The 19,613-nt window shown below is 42.5% G+C and overlaps 1 protein-coding gene across 1 annotated transcript in view; it reads right to left on the bottom strand.

Moving 5' to 3' along the window:
- Nucleotides 1-9,653: 9,653 nt before the first annotated feature.
- The window catches only part of prdm5 (PR domain containing 5), a 38,918-nt gene continuing 28,958 nt past the window's right edge, over nucleotides 9,654-19,613 (bottom strand). The window contains exons 14-16 of the mRNA XM_075486204.1: nucleotides 18,837-18,922; nucleotides 13,863-13,967; nucleotides 9,654-10,874 (exon numbers count right to left, since the gene is read on the bottom strand). Of these exons, the coding sequence (XP_075342319.1) occupies nucleotides 10,710-10,874; nucleotides 13,863-13,967; nucleotides 18,837-18,922 (356 nt within the window). The 3' untranslated portion in view covers nucleotides 9,654-10,709. The remainder of the gene's footprint in view (nucleotides 10,875-13,862; nucleotides 13,968-18,836; nucleotides 18,923-19,613) is intronic.

The following is a 19,613-nucleotide window of genomic DNA, read 5'->3' as shown; positions in this document are numbered from 1 at the left end:
ATCAGTTTCCTTCAATAAGGGGAGAATAAAGAAGGATCAAAATGGTAGCAAATTGCTGTGAGTCCCAGAGTCTTTAACACCTCGTTTGTTCTGAGGGATTCTTTGACAAAGGTCAAAAAAGTGAAACCTGTGTTTAAGGATGAGGTGCTTTGTGATGTGTGTAATAACATGGTGGCATCTACTGTTAGCAAAGCATGAAATCTTAGAAATGTTTGTTTGACATTTCTTTGCCTTAGCAGGCAGCAACAGAACCACTTTAAGCCTGTTTCCTGTGGAAAATGTATGCTACGTGTGCTGCTGCGTTACAGACCAGGGTGTTTCCTTGGCAGGAGGAGAGAATGAAATAATCATTAATATGTCTGAGGGGTAAAATGATGTCATAGAAAACTGAATGTGTGCTCCTGTCAAGCCATTTGGAAAGAGATTGACACATTGAGCTATAGTGTTTCACAAGCACAGATACGTTACATACTGGAATACTGGAATCTATGTTGCACACCAGTGGTTGTCCGCACTCAAACACACATACATCTGCAGCCCGGCTTGAAGAAGGTCAGGATGATCTGCTTCCAGTTAGGTTGCACACTGTTCATGTTCCGCGGGTGAACAAAGAGGTGGATCCAATTTCAGGACATGCTTTTAATGAAACTCAAACTGAAACACGTTTCTGATTGGAGAACAAAGATGGAAAATCAAAAGCTGGAGCAGAGGTAACCTGGGCAAAAGCATGCTCGCAACTCCAAACACCAGGGCTTCACAAAAGGCCGACTCCAAACAAGGCCCCATCTAAGCATCCTGTTCTCCGAAACACTGCAAAACAGCCTGACAGATGTAGACAGACTTCTTGGCTTTGCTATCTAGAATTACAGTGTGTTTTGAAAAGTTTATGACATATGGATAAACTACAATTTAGTTGGCTTATGACTTCAAGGGATGTAAGGGCCAAAAGCTTAGACTACTGAAAGCCTGGAAAGCTTTGAAGGTAAGCAACATTCTAAATATGAGTGGAAAGACCTGCAACTCCTACAGTACACATCATGATTCTCTAGTAAGAAGCAGACAACAATTTCCTTTTAAGCTTTTTTAGCGCTCTGTAATTTATACAATTAGTTTATCAGTTTAAATTGATTATGCCTGAACCTGAAATTCATATTTGGTAATATGAATTTTTTTAGCAGGTTTAGCAGGTGTCCCGTGTACAGAGGCTGTAGTTCCTCGGCACAGCTGGCCCAGGTTGGCATCTTGGCCTGGGGCCCTTTGTTGCATGTCTTCTCCTCTCCTCTCTTTTCAGGATCAGTTATTTATGGAAAGAAATTATTCTTGTAGCGTCACCATAGCATAAAATCATCGAGAGTCCAAATCTCATCCAAGAATTCTGTATCAGGCCACTCTCCCAGTCAGGCCACAAGGCAGGCCTCTCACTTTCCCCACAGAGACCTTTGTGTTTGGTGGTCCTCTGCCCCTGAGGTCTCTGCCTGCACCTGCAGCCGGTCGTGTCCTAACTCAAGGAAAAGAAAACAAATAAAGTAAATAACTGCCCCTCTGCTTAATGGAGCTTAAGAGTAGCCATGCTCATTTACCAGAGTGTTTGAAACGACCGAGAGCACAATGGCTCCCAGATAGTGTGAGCAGCCCTCCACTTGCACTCCACTGGTGTGCATGAGTGACCTTGTGATGGTATCAGCTTAAACTGTGTGGTAGGGGAAAAGGAGATGTGAGAGCAATGGCTGTAAAGGTTTGGTGAAGAGGTTAAATATACGGGTTGCCCACATTTGCCAGAAGAAACAAGCGGAAAGTCCAACACAAACATCATTGTGTGCCACTGAGGCACAGAGACTGAGGGTTATGGCATCAAAGACTCATTCGAGGACATGGAGGTAAACTGTCTCAGATCCAGTGCAAGCTGAAACTTGAGAATGTAAATGAAGTCTTTCTTGATTCACTATCTGGTTCTTTTCTTTTTATGGACAGAAAAGCCTTTTTGTCCCTTTGATGCAGGTATTGTCTTAAGAAGACAATACTCCTTCACTATAATGGCGGACAAGAGCATGATGCTCTGTGTTATGTTCTGCCTTGATTTTTCATCACGGTGAACAGCAGCCAGATTTCACCACTACTCCCTGGTTCACTCTGCAGACAGGATTTTATTTATAACAAGGGTGTAATTTATGAGAATGTGAAGGCCCCAACTGCACTGTAACCCAGGTCGGACTCACTCATTCTTCAGCATGACAGCGCTGGGCTCCTGGAGTTATGGGATCAAGGCTGATGTCTGACAGAGCACCGCTCGGGGGAAACAGGTATCTGCACTTCCTTATCTTATCCCCTTTCCAACAAGTGACATGAAAACAGGTTCAGATAAATCATTTGTTTCTGATGACAGCTGAGAAGCAAGAGGGCAGAGCATTGCCTGACGTGTGTGCCATCTATTTTATTCCTTGATGAAATATAGCACCACAGACTGAGCTCCCCTCTGGCCTCTCTGTAGATTGACTGCAGTCTGGGTATAAACTGACTTTCTTAATTGGTTAACTGCCAGTTGTGCTATTATGTTATTGAGTATCTTTCTCCATTATAATTATAATTATAATTAAGTACAACAGTACTTTGTACTAATATATAAATTGTGAGGTGCCCAGACTTTGATCATTTCCTTTAAGACACAGAACTAACAATTTCCCCGTTGTTGCCTGTTTATCTCTCTCATCCTTTAGAGGTAGAAGGCACTGTGTCAAGGTTGGACCCTGCCTCAGTGTTTTTTCTTCTTTAGCTGATTTGGCATTTTGAATCAGCATTGACTGACCCAGTGAGAGGAATCTTTGTGATCTTTGTGAGCTGTGAGAATTCATGATTTCACCCAATTAGTGCATTTTCCTCTTGTTTTTCCCGTCTCCCTCTTCCTGTCTTTTACAACCAACAGGCCACACATTGCCAGTGCCGCTCCTTGAACAAAGTTCTCACTAGCCATATCCTCAAACCACACAAAGACCACACAAACATCTAGAGCGAGTGAGCGACAATGCTGTAATGGTAATTAAAAACTGCTTTGCTTGCACTTTCAGTTTCCTTTGTACATTGCTGTGATAGATTACTGCCCCCTTCTGAACTGGAGAGTTATGTTCTCATGTGCAGTTGTGGATGGTATATCCTGGCCGGCAGCTCAATTCAATTCAGTTAAATTCGATCCAACTCAATTAATTTGAGTTCAATTCAGTTTATTTATATAGCTCCAGTATATAATCTCAAGGCACTTTACGTGGAGAATAAAGAAATCAGTTATAAGTCCAGTTAAATCAAATTTTAATCAAGTTCATTGTAATCCAGTTAGAATCTAAATGAGTCCAATTTCTATTCTCCAGCTCAGTGTAAATCAGCCCAATCTTTCATGCATGAAACATCTACAGCATGCCAATTTATTGCCAAGGTTAATACTGTTGCTAAAAAAGTAATGCAAGTTGAGAATATAATTTAATAACATTTACATTACTTTAATTAAATCCTATTACATTACACAAGCTCACCTCAAGCAGGAGCTTGAATGGATTTGAATGTTTCGTATGTACTTTCACCTTCACTTGTGAAGAAACGCAACAAAAGATTTCCAGTGTGCGGTTAAAGTAAAAAAAAACTCAACTTTGTAACATAAAAACAGTCCTATTCACTCTCTGTTGCGTGTCTTGGACTTCTGTTTCTGTTGAAGTCGTTTTAACAGCACTTTTCGGTTTATGTGGCCAAAAAGGAAGTGACACACCTCATACCTGGGTATCCCACTCTCTACCCATTAGATAACTGACTGGAGGAACCCATGAGAAAGTGTATAACAATCAATTTCTGCTTGCATTAAAAACTATTATTAAAAGCCATAAGACGCACTGATAAGCTGCCTTACAAGCTCTTTTTAAAGGTAAAAAACACTGTCTAAATGAATGCACACACACATATCTCACATGTTTACCCAAGCTACTGATCCAGTGCCGACGCCAGATGGGTGTGGGAGCGAACTGGCCTTCTTTTATTCAAGAGACCTTGATGATCTTTCCACGCCACCCTTTCTGTCAAAGGGAGAAGTGGGAGGAAGAGAGAATGAGAGCGCAAACATGCACATTTGTTGTTTTTGTGTATGTATATTAGTGTGGGCTGTGTATGATAGGGGGAGACAGATATGTTCACAGTCACCAGGACAAGAACAATAGATTTGTTACATTTGTTTGACCAATAATTTCCTGTGGAAGAGAGATGTGTTTTGGCCCGAGCAGCTGTTCTCTGACAACAGTCGCTCCCCTCACATGATATCCCTGTATGGCGAGGGAATTATCATTCGGTGCATGTCTGTCTATATGTGTGTGTGTGTGTGTGTGTGTGGTCTTGGCAGCCAATTCACAGGGCCCAGACAGAAACCCCCGATCCCACCTCACACTTTTCAGAAGGGCCACAGACACTGGAGACCTTTTCTCCATTGAAGCCTCCGTCCTTGTGAACATTTGGCTGTGTGTGTGTGTGTGTGTGTGTGTGTTTGTTCACTGGACCAAAACCCAAATCAGCACATGAAAGGTGTGTATCTCAGTGTTGCTTCTCCTGCTGCTCTGACAGGAAACAGACCCTCGCTGTGGTGTATGGTTTCTCCACGCTCACACACGACTCGATTTCAAACATGCTGCAAAATTCAAAACAGAAACGTAGCGTGAACGGGGACAATAAGTCCAATGTTATATTCAGGTTTAACTCCACAGATTGCTCGCTGCTGTTTCCAAATACATCAGTGTAATATAGTTCACACATTTTTCTGTCTTTTCATGCGTTACTGGTTTAAATTTGTTTAGCATGTTTTAGAGTAGAGTCTTATCACTTATTGTCACTTCAGACTATTCAGGGGATCTGCCTCTTTGCAATCTCCGTGTGTGTTCTCGCAGTCTTCACCCCCGATTTTCCTGCACAGCGGGAGTTTGGTGTCATTTGTGCTGCGCCGTGTAACACGGGTCTCCCTGAGATTATGGGGGCTGTGACAATAACAGCACACGGGAGGGGGAGGATGAGCAACTGTCTGACCAAAGAGAAAAAAAGAGGAATCTTGTCGCATCGCTCAACACATTCCCACAAATGTTTTGGCTAGACCTGTTGAGTCGTCTCTGTCATTGCTAATCACCTTACAATAAATCCCAGAGCAGCTCTCTGGAGGCACGGACAGAACCAGAGAGTGGAGTCTGGCTGCAGGATGGGGCTACCATTTCCACAGCATTTTCAAACATTCACAGACTAACAAAAAGAATGGGGGGTTTGAATTTGGCTTTTGGCAGCTCCTCACAGACATCTTCTCTTCTGTGGGTCATGCTGAGTCTTGGCAAAAGTCGGAATATTATTGGATTTTATGTTTTGTTGTATGTTTTCTGCCAAGTTGAATTTCTGCTTTGGCAGCTGAAATAAAGCACAGCATCAGTGCTGGTCCATTATGTAAGATCGCAAAACATATCAAGAGCTCTCGCATCTGCTTTGTTGCTACAGTGAAGTGCATGATCACGTGACAGAGACCAGAAAAAAACATAGATGTATCTGAAGTGAGGACAGCCTCACGAGGACGAGGAGTGATGACATTAAGCAACAATGTGCCGCCCGACACTGAAACTCCAGAGCATGACCGGAGCACTGACTGATGTCTTTAACCCTCAAGCCTTTCAGAATAAGCCTACAACCTCATTTCCTTACAGTAAAAGCTACCTTTCTGGTTCATTCTTAAACAGTTTGAGAACCCTAAGAGGACAAAGGTGAGAAAAAGAGAACTTTTTTTTCTGTGTTTCCTGTCCCAATTCTTTGCCTCTGTATGTTGCTGGGTTCTAGTCTTTCTCACATGGGTGTGTGCAAGGCACCATTGTGCACTGGTGTTTAAAATATGGCTCCATTTCCTGCAAGCAGTTTTAACATAAACAACGAGGGCATGCCGTTTCCCAGCAGCATACATGATTCTAATTCTAAAGGGTTCTCTCACATGGGTAACAAAACTTTCTGCAAAATGATAGTATTCATTTGGATCATGATAGTTGCTGATAGCTGTTGTTTGGCCACATGGTGACAGTAGGGAGAAGCTGCAATACAGCACCGACATATTATAACCTTGCTGTGATTGCCTATTTTTACAATCTGTAGACAAGAGTTTGGCAACCTTGTTTTGAGTCCAATATTCACTTACATGTAAGTATTGTTCTGGTCTGGACCATTTTCTGAGGGAAAGATCCATCACTTTAAAGAATCCCTCACCATGTCTCTCTTCTGTCTGGTGCTGGGGAACCGACATTCATCAGGGTTTAAAGAGCTCCTTTGTAGTAAAAAGCTGGCTGACACTGATGACTGTGATAATGAACACAACAATTACGGACAAAAACAGCAAAGCTGGAGTTCATAAAACCAGAACAAAAAAGTTTACAGATACTAAAATACGCCAATACAGAGTTTGATGATAATTCTTTGTTGGTTTGTAACCTTGTGCGACTGTTTCCACATTACACAAAGTCATTAAATACATTGTTAGTATGAAAATATAAATGTAGAATTCTCTGTTTTATTCTCTTTTTCACCAGTTGATAATTTCCTGAGCTCTTATTGGAAGGTCTGTGACACGCTTTGGTCAAATCACCACAGAAATACAGTATAACAGCTCCCTTTTCCACCATGAATTTCCACCTCTATTCACATAGTCCTGTTTTAGGGTGGGGAGTCAGCAACAACACCCCTTTCTTCCTTAAGTTCTCTTGAGATTGGTAACACTCGATAACCCATGCAGACCAATATTACAATGTGGAAGAACTTATAGTAATAGCCTCAGAGTTAACACTAGCATACACCAAGTTGCGAGTCATGTGTCGAATTGACCCAGATTGATACTACATCGCTACAAGAACATAATGGTCAGCTGGCCAGTTAATACAGATGTAAAAAAAAAAAAATCATTTTTGTGTTTTTAGAGGCTGCTTAAGAATCATTACTGAATTATGGGTGAAGTTAAACTGACGCTTGTCCTTTGAATGGCAGCAAGGTGTTGCAGGGATGGGAATTCTCTCTGGGAAAAAATGAAACAATGTCAATTAGTACGCAAGTTGGATTTCCCTGGCAGGATCTAGAACATTAAACAAAATACTGATAGAGCAATATTAGTTCTTTTTTTTTCCCCTTCTAAGGTAACTGCTATTGAGAATTTGTTGTTAATAGCAAAGCAAAAAAGCAAAAGAGTTTCGACTTCCCACTCTTTTGGTACAATAAATACAAAATGACTTTAACTTCAAATGGGAATCAAAGATGGAGAGGTTAGACATTTGTAATTTGAGCACAAAGTGTGACGTACAAATCCGACTGCAAATATGAACGTCTCAATGAATTAGATATTCCAAAACAAAGTGCCAGGGTTGTGTTGTTTTTTTTCCTTTTTGAATTAGGGACTGGAGATACCCAAATATATGTCCTCAGGCACAGAAGAAATTCCTTTTTTTTTTCTTTTGCATTAAATTTCCACACAAGTGTATAACATGTTAGTGTTGCAAAATATCCTCAAATCTCAGAAAACTAAATAATTATGAGTATGTTCTATGTTGAATGCTGCACTCAGGGTGGGGGTGTGGTGTCTGATGATAGTACCTCTCTCAGTTGGGTCCTAATGTAATAATCCTTGTCTACCTGACCTCATACACTGCTGTTTTTGCCCAGAGAGGAGTATGAAAATCACATCAGAACCGTCTTGTAAATCACTGAGCAGGATAGAAATATCATGAGAATGGGAGGACGTGCGTGTGCTTTTTCTTCAGATACAAAAGTTTCCGACTCAAGTCCTATGGCCCGGTGCAAAGCATTTGACCTTTTGCTGGATTTCCATGTCATAGCTTCTTTTTTTTTTGGTACCCAAAAACTGCTGTCTGTTTCCATGGAAAAAAGGCTTTGAGAAAATGTCCATCACTGCTGAAAGGGAGACCCAGAATACCCAACACACCCTGCCCAATTGTATTAAAATTCCTTTGCATGGCACTCTACGCTGGGCACACACATTCCACATTTCTATGGTCAGTGGAGGGGAAGGCTACCTGTTGCTGGGCAACGGCAGCCAAACACAGGGGTCAGACAAGCATGTCTGTGCCATTCCTAACGTGACAGCGGTTCCCCATAAACCCGGGCTGGCGTGGTAATGATACTCCTGTGCAGTGGGCGGGGCTGGCGTTCGGCTCTGTGGACGCTGGTCGGGGCCCAGTCTGGCCCACACTCACAAATGGGGAGGCAACACAGGAAACTGGGGCTTCCAGTAAAAACATGTAATTAGAAACACATTGACTGGGAGCTTTGGCATGATACATCCGTCAGGAAAGCAGAGACACACACATGCAGGGATGCACGCGGGGTTTATGAAAGGAATGATTGAAGTGAAGAACCATAACAACGGGTCGCTGCAAAAGTCCCAATGATAAAAATCAAACGTTGCTGGACTGTAATGGAAAAGCATGGAAACACGGACGGTGACAGGCACGACACGTTGATGCAGACAGAAGCTTAAGAAAGCGCAGCGAGGATCAGAAGCAGGGACAGCTCAACACTTGGTCTGTCCTGTCAGTCACTTCAGTTTGACACGTGGTGGACAATGATGTTGCACTGTTGCAATTCTCTACTTCCCCCTTCTGTTTACAAGATGCCATATAAATGCCACTGTGAGAATGCGTCAGTATGGCCAAAAGGGCCTCACCACTAAAGAGCAGGCAGCTGGCAGCGCAAGCTCAGCGGGCAGAGCGGGCCTCAGCAGGGCCGGTGGCTCAGGCCGCGCCCTGCGCTTCCATGCGGTGAACCGAGCTCCAGGGGAAGGGCAGGTTAACCCGGCTGCCTGTCATGTAAGAGTCGTTGCAAATCACGTTCCTCGAAAAAGCCCCACAGAATCCCAGGGAGATCTTGCAGGCTTTGATTTCTGCGTTACGCGCTGAACACCCGAAGATGAACGCCCGAAAGGAGTTAATCGTTGAACAAACAGCACACGCTCAAAAATGAAAAGAAAGACATACTGTAATAGTTAGGTTTTTAGGAAGCCAAAACCACACATGGCAAGATTTAGTGATTTTGAACAGCAGCCCGCGTGATGAGAATAACTCGCAGTCCTCCCACTTCAGTCCATCTCTCACAAGATTCTCACAGTTTAATCCAGAGATACCGGAGAGCCTCTGTGGGGGATGGATGTGAGAAGAAGTCCTCGGATCCACAGAGAGAAACCATCAGAGGCACTCTTTGGTGTGTGGCTTTACAGATCAGGCGAGTGGTGACTGTGGTCTCAGAAAAAGAAAAAAAGCCTTAATTATCCTTCGTTCCATCACACTGCCAACCTAAGAATAGGGGTTAGATTAACAACAAGAGCTGAATGCTTTTAATCAACTCTCAAAGCCATTTTTTCCCCTTGTACCCCCTCTCCAAGGTCAACAGTTCACAAACACATAAAGAGAGCAAGTGGAGGAAGTGTGGATGTTTGGTAAGTGATGGGGTTTTATACATTTCAAAATACAAAAGTGTGAGGTGACAATTCACAGTTTCCAGATGAAGACTAAACAGCTAGGAAACGGGGATCGGAGGGGAACTAAATGAGCGAGCAAACTGAAATGAATGGAAAAAAGGACAGAATAGCACTTCTGATGAAATCCATAACATTCTGTATTGAACAGTGATTAATATAAAACAACGTAAACACATACTGTAAAGTACAACACATGGCAACGCTCAGCAATTCCTTATGAGAGTAAACAGAGACAGCACTTTGGCTTTTCTTTTCATCCGTAGTTTGGGACACATTTCTCCACAAACTGGTGACAAAGAAACAGAAACATCCCTTGAGCTCCACCGGTTTCCATACAGTAAGTCATGGGAAAGGTTTTCATAACTGAAGCCATACATCTTAGGCTAATGATGGAGGTCCAACAGCTACATCAACAAATCCTACCGAAAACAGACAAAAAATACATGAAATTTGGCTCTAATTAAACTACCTTGCCCCTACATAGGTGTGGAAGGCTGCATGAAAGACTAACGACGGCATGTTTATACGATCTGAATATCACGTAAACAACAGCAGAAACTCGTGAGCTGTTTCAGATGATGGAGCTGGTTGCTTTTTTCAGAGCTCCACTTCTCCATCTACAGATCAACAATACTGTTAGGTTGCATGCATAGTATACTCCTTCAATAATCAAACACGACTAAAGATGCCTAAAGGTGTGAACACGTGGAACACAAACAGGTAGAACTCAGAAACAGGGACCTGAAAGCTTTTTTTTTTTGGTCGCGGGTTTTCTTCAACATTTGTTCAGCGACGTCTTCAAACAACAGTGAAGGAGGTCGAGTTGAGACAGTAAGATGTTCAGTAACATTGATCAGAGCTGAGGAGGACCGGAGGTGAAATGGAAGACATTTCTGGGAGCAGACACAGTGGCTCCGGAGGCAGGTCCAACGTATCTGCAAATCTGTTCGAATATCAAAAAACAATGTGGCTACGGTATGATGAAAAAAAAATTACAAATGTACAATCTATGTTTCAATTTCCAAATGCTCGCCTTAATGTTTCCCATGTTCTACATGTGTCTATTGTTAATGGCGACATTTCTGCTATCTATCCATCTGTGTATACAGTACGTATGTACTTTACTGGTACATGAAGCACGATGCTGAACTTTATCTGAGGAATCTCATTTGGGCTCCTGTAATTGGCTCTAGCTCTCCGTCTCCCCGTGGACATTCTCCATGTGTACTTTGAGGTAGTCGTTCCTGGTGAACTTCTTATGGCACAGCTGGCACTCTGCCATGGGCCGGTTGGGGTTGTGCGTCAGCTTGTGTCTGCTGAGCATCTTCTTCAAGCTGAATGACAGGTCACACACCTTCAAAACACAACAAACACTGGGTCATTTCAGTCATAATTTCAGCTAACGAACGGGCTTTATTTCAGTCTCATAACCACAGAGTTTAGGCTTATCGCAGACGCAACCAGTGACGCAGACTGATCTGTGAGTAAGACGCTCAGTGATAGACATTTGCTTTTTTTCTCTACCAAAAGTGGGAGGGATTGCAGGCAACCTTAACATCCATCCTAAATGAGTCATTTCATGCTGTACAAATGACTCCTCGGCCCTCCATCAATCAGGATAATCCACCATTGGCAGGCGCTCAGTTTTGACATAAAGCTTTGGGGACTCACAGCATGCGTCCTCCTCTCCTCCATCTGTGAATTACATTCAGAGACTCTAACAGACGACATACATCTGTGGGTGTACAGCATAAAACATAAGCTGTGAAAGAAAGCTTACGTTGTGCGACGTCAATAGTTTTTCTGGTAACTTACTGCAGACATCTTCATTTATCTGAAAGCCTGTTGTTGCTGTGCGTGGTTCAGCTGCCTTCAGCTCCCGTGCCAGTGAAATCATTTAAACTTTACAGCGTAAAACAGTGAAAGGAGAAGAAGAGAGGATGGCCTTGGCCTCCCGTTGTAACCCAGATGTTACTGGATGCTTCTGCAACATTTTAATGCTGTTAAGACAGACGCTGCATCACCACAGCTCCGTCAGCGCATCTGGAAAATGTTCCTCAGAGTGTGCAGTCCTTTTGTCTGACTCAAAACACGAGTTATTTCTATTTTCTCTATAAGTTTAGGCTCACATTTATTGCAGGATATGTCTCTTCCAAAGCTGAGAAAAAGAAAAGAAAAATCCAGAATCAGGTTGGATGTTGTTGGGAGACACTTTCCGGTGATGACACTGATTTGAAAGGCCTTAAACTCCAACTGTAGATGGTTCTCTGGAGATATGTGTGTGTTTTGTGGTTTAAGAATCCAGAGTCTGACTTTCTAAAAATCTAAGAATTGTTATATTCACTATTGTTCATGACCCACAGTCCAGAACAAAGGTGTTCAAAGTCTGCCATGAAACAGTTCATTAATCTTCTTTCTAATTATTTTCTTTGACTTATTCTGGGGATTCTTTGAGTTTGTAAGGTTGCCATGGTTTCAGATAGTCAGCCATTATCTACTAACCCGATGCAGTTAGATGGTTACCCCGAGTCCTCTAGATAGTCATAGATGGTAATTAAGAAAACTGATCGGAAAAAAGCGAAAGCGCTTTCAAAATAAAGAAATAAGAAATAGTCGAGAGTGAACATTAACCATTTGAATCAATAAACTACTGGCAGAGGAGCCAGTTGATACAATCAAACTTTGTTTGTAGCCAGCTGGGAGGAGAGCTGCAATGTTCTCCAAAAGTTGCTCTTTGCTTTTCATTTCTTAATTTTTCTGAAGCAAAAAAAAAAATCTTTTGAAAAGCTGCAATAGAAAAAAGAAAGAAAGGAGAAAAACGAATGAATTAGACACATTTCCATCAACAGGTTCAAAGTAAAGTAGGACTGGCCAGGAAAAAATAAAGAAATAAATACTGCGATGGACATCCACAGGAGCAACATCGGGAATCTTTTATCTCTGGGAACGTCTGGGATATCATATCATATCTGGGAAGATGCTGGTCAGTCAGTCTGCTGGCTCAGACAGCTGGAGAGTCGTGTTGTTTTAACTCTTCGGCCAGGTGCAGGTCAGCCACACTTTGTAGTTTTTTTTCTTAACAGGTAAAAACACCTCAAACAAGTCAGTGAACATTTTTTGCTCATCAATGTTTTTTAAAGTCTCCTAAATGACATTTGCATCAAAAACAGCAACAGAAACCCAGCAGGTGTGAACCGGCATCGCACCTAAAGCCCTCCTGTACCTGTCAGTGGAAGATCTTGATTGGTCCAGACTCATGTGACTTTGTCACAGATGCATAGCCTGAAGCCTGGCAACATGGATTCTGTGATAATGATGATTATGGTGATCTTTCAAAGCAATGCAGCTGCCTTGTAAGGTAAACAACTCGGGCCACACTTTTAGCCTGTATTTATTTACACATTGATAAACTGGATCCACTAAGTATGCAGATTTGGCTATTGACAGCTCCTTTGTTGTACAATGTTATTATTAATAAGTGGGGAAATATCAGTAAAATGCAACACGACAAAAGAGAAGTTTTTTTTGGGGGGGGGGGGACTTTTCCAGGATCTCAAAGTAGACTCCTGAATTTATTCACGATGAACATCAGAGATAATGATGTCCTTGGAAAATGTTAGTCACGCGGAATATAAAAAACATCTGTGGGTTCATATTTGTCCACGTTATGACTCCAAGAGGTAGTAGCTTACTTACAGGACTGTGTTAGTGACAAAATGTGAGCAGTGTTTAAACAGCGTCTCTGTGCATTTCACCTCACACACCTTCCTCCGTCCCCATCCCAAACTCTGCAGCATTGTATTAGTACCAAATGCATAATGATAAGAATCTCCTGTGCTAACTTGCAGCGACTGGTCTTTGCTTTATCTTTATCCATTACAAGAAAATGTTTAATGATCTAAAAAACATTTTTATCTAATTTAAATTGAAGAGACTTTAATAAACACTGTTGTGATATCTTAATATAAAACTGAAAAATTCCAAACCGCAATAGGTTTCCAATTTTCACAAATGGTGTAAACATTGTAAAAGTTAGTTCCAAACGCTGAGAGCAAATTCTGTCGCGTGTTCCCTCCTCCGGTCTGAGAATAATTATGACTCCAGCAATACTATAAGCTGCAGGTAATGCATCCCTCTGAGACTCTCACTGTGTCTACGTGAGATCAGCCAACTCTGCCCCTACAGAGAAGCAAGATCCCTATCTACTTCTAACCCAGCTCCGCATCTGGCCTCGTGCCGGAGCTCTGTCACATTTACACACACGCAGGCAAAAATGAGCAAGAATCGAGAAAAGACAGCGTCTGGTTTTTTGGAGGTAGCGTGAAGGTAGACGGAGACTCACATCGCACTGGAAAGGCTTCTCTCCTGTGTGCGTCCTCATGTGCTCGTCCAGTCCTCTTTTCTGGCTGAAGGCCTTGTTGCACTCGCTGCATTTATACGGCTTTTCCTGCAGCGACACACAAACACAAACACACACTGGATTTAAAAAGGGCACCCCATCTAACCGTGTGCAGCAGAACTTCCATCCAAAATAATCCCCCAGTTTTGATCACATATGGACAAAACCTGGAGGAAAAAACTGTAATGACACACACATGTTCGTGCAAACACACACAGCAAAAACAAACAGGCACGCACAGAACAGAGGAGAACACAAGGAGATGTGGAAGTATCCCTGCAGCACACACTCATTCACTTTCACACATACATGCTCTCTCACTTAACACCACAGAGGTCTCCCTGTGTGTTTCTGGAGATATGGAATGAAAGCCTGCACAGCCCCTGCAGTTGGGAGGAAATGGCTTGCATAGGGGCCATCAAAAACACATGGATTCCTAAAAAGAGTAAGGAAAACACAGAACAGAAAATCCTTTTGAACATGTATCAGTGCGCTGGCACTGTGGGGCTGTAGAATATCAATCCTCTGTCTCCACACCTCATCAGTTTACCAAAGAACATTTCCTCTGTGCCTTTTAGAGGCAGTCAAAGCTTCTATCTCTCTGTTGGTGTGTTTTCACAGAAAATCTCCACTCCTTCATGAGTGTGTGTGTGTGTGTGTGCATGTACAGTCTGCATGATGGAGAGGGCGAACAGTAGGCGTGTGCTGCTCCGGCTGAGGGGAAACAGTGCTGACACCTGAAAGACTTGAGGAGAAATGAGAAGGAGATAGCAAGGGACTGGTTCCCAGTGGCACTCTTTGGGAAGCTGTTTTTGACAAGCCTGGCTGATAGCAGAGGCTCTACCCATTTTAGGCTTAGTTGTCATGGGAACAGGGTGAATGCAGGAAGTAAGGGTCCTGGGAAAGGCGCTATCGTGTGGGCTGGGCAAGGAGTGCCCAGTGAGACAGGATACAAAAGGAGGTAAAGATCAGGTTCACTGCATGTGTGCCTGTGAGGGGCTTTGAGGATGCAACTGTTTATGTGGATGTGACAGAATAAAGGGGGACAATGGAAATAAAGCCCTATATGTGTGAGAGAACCCCCCCACACACACACACACATACACACACAGAGAAACAGATCCTGTGCTGATCAATGTAATGCAAATCTCAACTTAAATCCTGAGCCTTGACAGGGATCATCTTCTTCGATCGAGAAGAAGAAAAAAAAAACTGCAAGGGGTTAAAGTTTAAAGGTCCAAAAACACATGGATGGACTTGGGTGATGGGGAATACCCAGAATGCATCACTGTGACCCCTGGTAACATCGAACATCTGTACCTGGTGACCTTCACTCTTCAGCAACTGTTCACCCTCTGACCTGTGACCCGACCTTTCCTCTGAATCTGACCACTCTCCACAAAGAACACATAGTGAAATGTGAGGATAGAGTCTTGTTTACTCACTCCAGCACAGAAAAAACTTCTCATATGACATGTTAAATATGCAGGCATTTGTAAAGCAGCACGCCAGCAGGAAGTTGCTGTGCACCATGAGCCTTCAGGCAGAAACCAACAACCGGCCACACAGTCGGTTTAAATGATTTTTAGACATTTGAGTGGTTGGTCTGCCACTTTGGTCTAATATGTAAGCAACGATGGACTTTCTGGTTTCTAGAGTAATCTGGTGCCACGTTGAAATTGTATCATCTGATACCAAGAACACTGACTTTTACATTTCCTTTTCATGAATCTCTGAATGACTTTTTTGTCCAAAACCAAAGATCAAAATATTAAGTTTGTCAAGCTTTGGTTCATGACTCAATTATTTCAAAATGGAACACGTTCTCATCAGCCTGGAACAAAACTGCTTTCACATATGAACACTGGATATTTTCTGGAAACTGTGCGTGTAATTTGGTCTGGATTTTCTCTGCAGCTACCACTAATGCATACGCTTCACAGCAGGAGATTCTGTGCTGGAGATGCGCTCTCACGGCTGTAAATACAAGGAAGCTGAATCTGAGTCGAGCGTAAAAGAGGCAGGACATGAATGCTGTTTTGTTAACGAGGTGCATTTGAACCAACGGCATCCAGATCTTAAGCCCCCAGGGCCTTTTTTCCCCCCCATGAGCTAAAAGATTATTTCAGTCCTGGATCTATTGCAATTCCATTGAGGTCTAAGGTTCAGGGTAGGTTAGACAATTTGGGTCCACTGAAGTGTGTCACTCCACCCCATCAACGCTTGCCGTTGATTTAGCACCGCCAAGTTGAGCCTGCAGTAAAGCCAGGAATCTGCAGTATTATTTCAAAACCTGTCCATTGTACACATACCATGTTTTTTTTGTGTGTGTCTTATAGCATCACTGGTGGGGGAAAAAAAACAGATTAGTAATTTATTGCTGCTTCCCTGTCACAGTCAGAACAGGAAAATGCAAAGAAGTGCCCCTCAGCTGTAGGGTTTCAGGTGGGTTTTTTTGTGCATTAGAGCACAATAACTATGAAACACTCACAGATTAATGATTCATTGCTCTGATTTAATTGCATTATTAACCCAATCTGAGTTTTGTCTCCTCATTCATTCTGTAGGTCCCATAAAGAATGTCAGTTTGAATGTTGAGTTCACAAACACGAATAAATATTCCTGAGGTAAATCAACTGATTTTATGAGCTATTGCAGATATCAAACCTGTAACAGAAAGGTGGAAATAAGAGTCAGGGTGATCTTAAAAGCGCTACTTTCCAACCAGGGCCCTTTTTGGGGCTGAAATTTCTCCTCTGGAACTCTTTTCAGCCCCTGGTTTCTGTGGTTGAAACAGATGGGGCCAAGGAAACGCAACCTAAAAAAAACCACTAGTTCCTTAAAAAAGGTTCCGGTGGCAATTCAGCTTTTGCGAACAGCAGATGACACTCCCTGATTACGCTCAAATGAATCTAGACGTATTTGAGTCCGCAAAAAAGGATGGAGCAGCAACTCTTACTAGTATGCATACTCACTCGCAGTAAATGCTCCAGAAGGTTAGCTGCTACATTCCCACAAGGGCTCAACTATAAGTTCTGTGTTTGAAATAACTGTTATAGGAAATAATTCCTATAAAGTCTGTTTGAAACTAGCTTAAACCTGGCCCAAAACAATCAACTAGCTTCTTTCTCAAGAACAAATGTCGGAAATGACACAGACGTAATCATTTATACTGGGGATTTAAAAATATTTAAACATCCAAAATGTCAGCAGTTCATGTCCACATCATATGTGTTGTTTTTTTTTCCCGTTCACCAGGGATGTTGTTTGTTTTGTGGTATAAACACATAAAAACTCCAATCGCATCCACCTCGAATCATCTGCTCGTTAACAGTGAGCTGCAGCTACTTTGGCCAAATGACATTGCTTTTTCTCAACTGTGACTTCATCTGGCTCTGCTGTTTGTAACTGTTCGGCCCATGTTTCAGAGCACCGTGAGCAAAGGCAGATCTGGGAACATTCGGAACAAAACATCAGTCACTCTAATCAGCAGCACGCCAGGAAATTATACCTGCCTGTTTCTGCAGCAACCTGGGCAGGATGCCTTCACTATCCACACACTGTAACAGCAGAGCGCTGGACTCTGGTCAGCATTAAAAGAGAACAGAGCTTTGCAATGAACTGTGATGACAGGCCTCGACTGTTACAGTCATCGCTGATGACGGAGTTCAATGATAAAACAGAAGTGACACAGTGACACACATAACCAAAGAGCTCACAGAAAGTGTCACTTTGCTGAAGAACTTCGATGATTTGAAAAAGAAAAACAGTTTCTTTTCTCCATGCTGAACACCGCTTCACTTTGCATTTACTTTACACGTTCAACGCACAGTTTTTGCTGTGAATATTCTGCTTCCTCGCACAGTTCATAAAGAGTGAAAGGGTGAGAGAACGTTAGAAGCCAACACTGTCCAAGTTAAATGCATTCAATTTAAATTCCACCTGTAACGGATGTCTTTTGTGTCAACCCATAAAACTGGAACATGAAGTGAGAACCAGCAGTCATTAACTCATGATGAAATGTGAAGGCAGTGGTCCGTACGTGACACAGACACAGAGGAGTCTTTTTGTTTCTAATAGATAAAGTGTGTGAGTTTCTTCATGCACGCTTTTTTTTTTTTTTTGTCAAACTAAAAGCTGAAACATAACACACAAAGATCATACGATAAAAATCAGTGGGTCACCTGGTACAGAGTTTGAATCTCTTCCCATCTTTCTCTGTCTCTACCTTTTCACTGTCTTGTCATTTTAATCAGTGTCTAAATTGGGCAGACACACTAAATAATAATGATGTTTACACAGACGCTCGTATATCTTTATCTGTCGGTTTATTTAGCTTTTAAGGTCAAAGCGAATTTAATTCGGTCAACTATAGTCGCTGAGATTCGAGGCTGAATACAAACTCAGGACAAATGTGCAATATGAAAAGTAGAATTACCACCTCCCGGGTTGTATGCCTCCATCAAGCCCCCAACTCGTAGTTTCCAGTTTATCATTAATGTCTTTCATGTCCACAAACACTGGCCGTGTTTGATGTCCAGTGGCGGAAACAGCTGCCTGCTCAGGTGGTCGGTCATGTCCGTCACAAAATCACATCAAGACTGATGTGATTTAGAGTTCTGCATTAACTCATGTGGGTGACAAGTCTTGTTTTATACAAAACATTCTGATGCCACAGTGAAGCGTGGCATCAGAATGTTTCGTTTCTAAAAATGCCGTCACATCATTAGTTTTTCTTGTTGGACGTGGAAGGAAGGTGGTTAAAACCCAAAAGACCAGTTGAGAATCCGAAAAAGGCGTCCAATTTCAATTCTACCTGGAACGGATATCTTTTGTCATCAGATAACAGTGGAATATAAAGAGAGAGCTTGAGTGACACACAGACAAACACCTCTGAGGAACAGGGAGAAAGCCTACCCGGGTGTGAGTGCGGATGTGCATCTTCAGGCCATCGTTCTTGCTGAATGCTTTGTCACAGTAGGGACACTGGTATGGACGCTCACCTGGGAAAGGAAAATCATTAGTGTGCATGACACAAATAAAACTGAAACTACAACATAGAGGAGAAAACTTCTATTTAAGCTCAAATCTAGATGTTGGAGATATAACAATAATGTATGAATGTGTCCACAAGCCCATTCAGAAGCCTATAAAAACATCAAAAAAGCTGTAAGCTGCCTCCACCTCTGTCCCTTCCTGTAAAGGAGTTTCCTGATGTGATCGAACACAAACTTGACCTAACCTCTAGTGGAGCATGTATCATTCGCCCGGATTTGTTTGTGTCCACACATTGACTTTCCGCTGCAGCGCTGAAGCTTGTATTGGCTACACTTAGTGGCTCTCAATCCGAGCTTCAACTGGCGAACAGCACTTTAGAAAGCAATCCGGCTTCTCCCGGCTGGATCAAAAACAACCCAGCCAAAGTTTTGCAGATCCTATCTGATCCCACACTGCTCATGACAAAGAGAAAGCGACAGGCTGTCAGTCAAACGCTCCACTGACACATGGGTCTGTTTACCGTGTTCTGATCCACGGGCCAGATAAGAGCCCCTGAGTTGATTACTGATCTACAAAAAGGAGGTGAGGTAACGAGCTATAGGACTGTGCTGAAATGAAAGATCTTGATGAGAATATTCAGTATAAAAGATGACCCCAAATATCAGGATTTAATCATTTCTTAATTTTGTTTTATAC

This window comes from Odontesthes bonariensis, chromosome 15, assembly GCF_027942865.1.
Source record: "Odontesthes bonariensis isolate fOdoBon6 chromosome 15, fOdoBon6.hap1, whole genome shotgun sequence".
Classification (NCBI taxonomy): domain Eukaryota; kingdom Metazoa; phylum Chordata; class Actinopteri; order Atheriniformes; family Atherinopsidae; genus Odontesthes; species Odontesthes bonariensis.
Note: the sequence above shows the minus strand (reverse complement) of the source record. Positions and strands in the feature narration are given on the sequence as shown.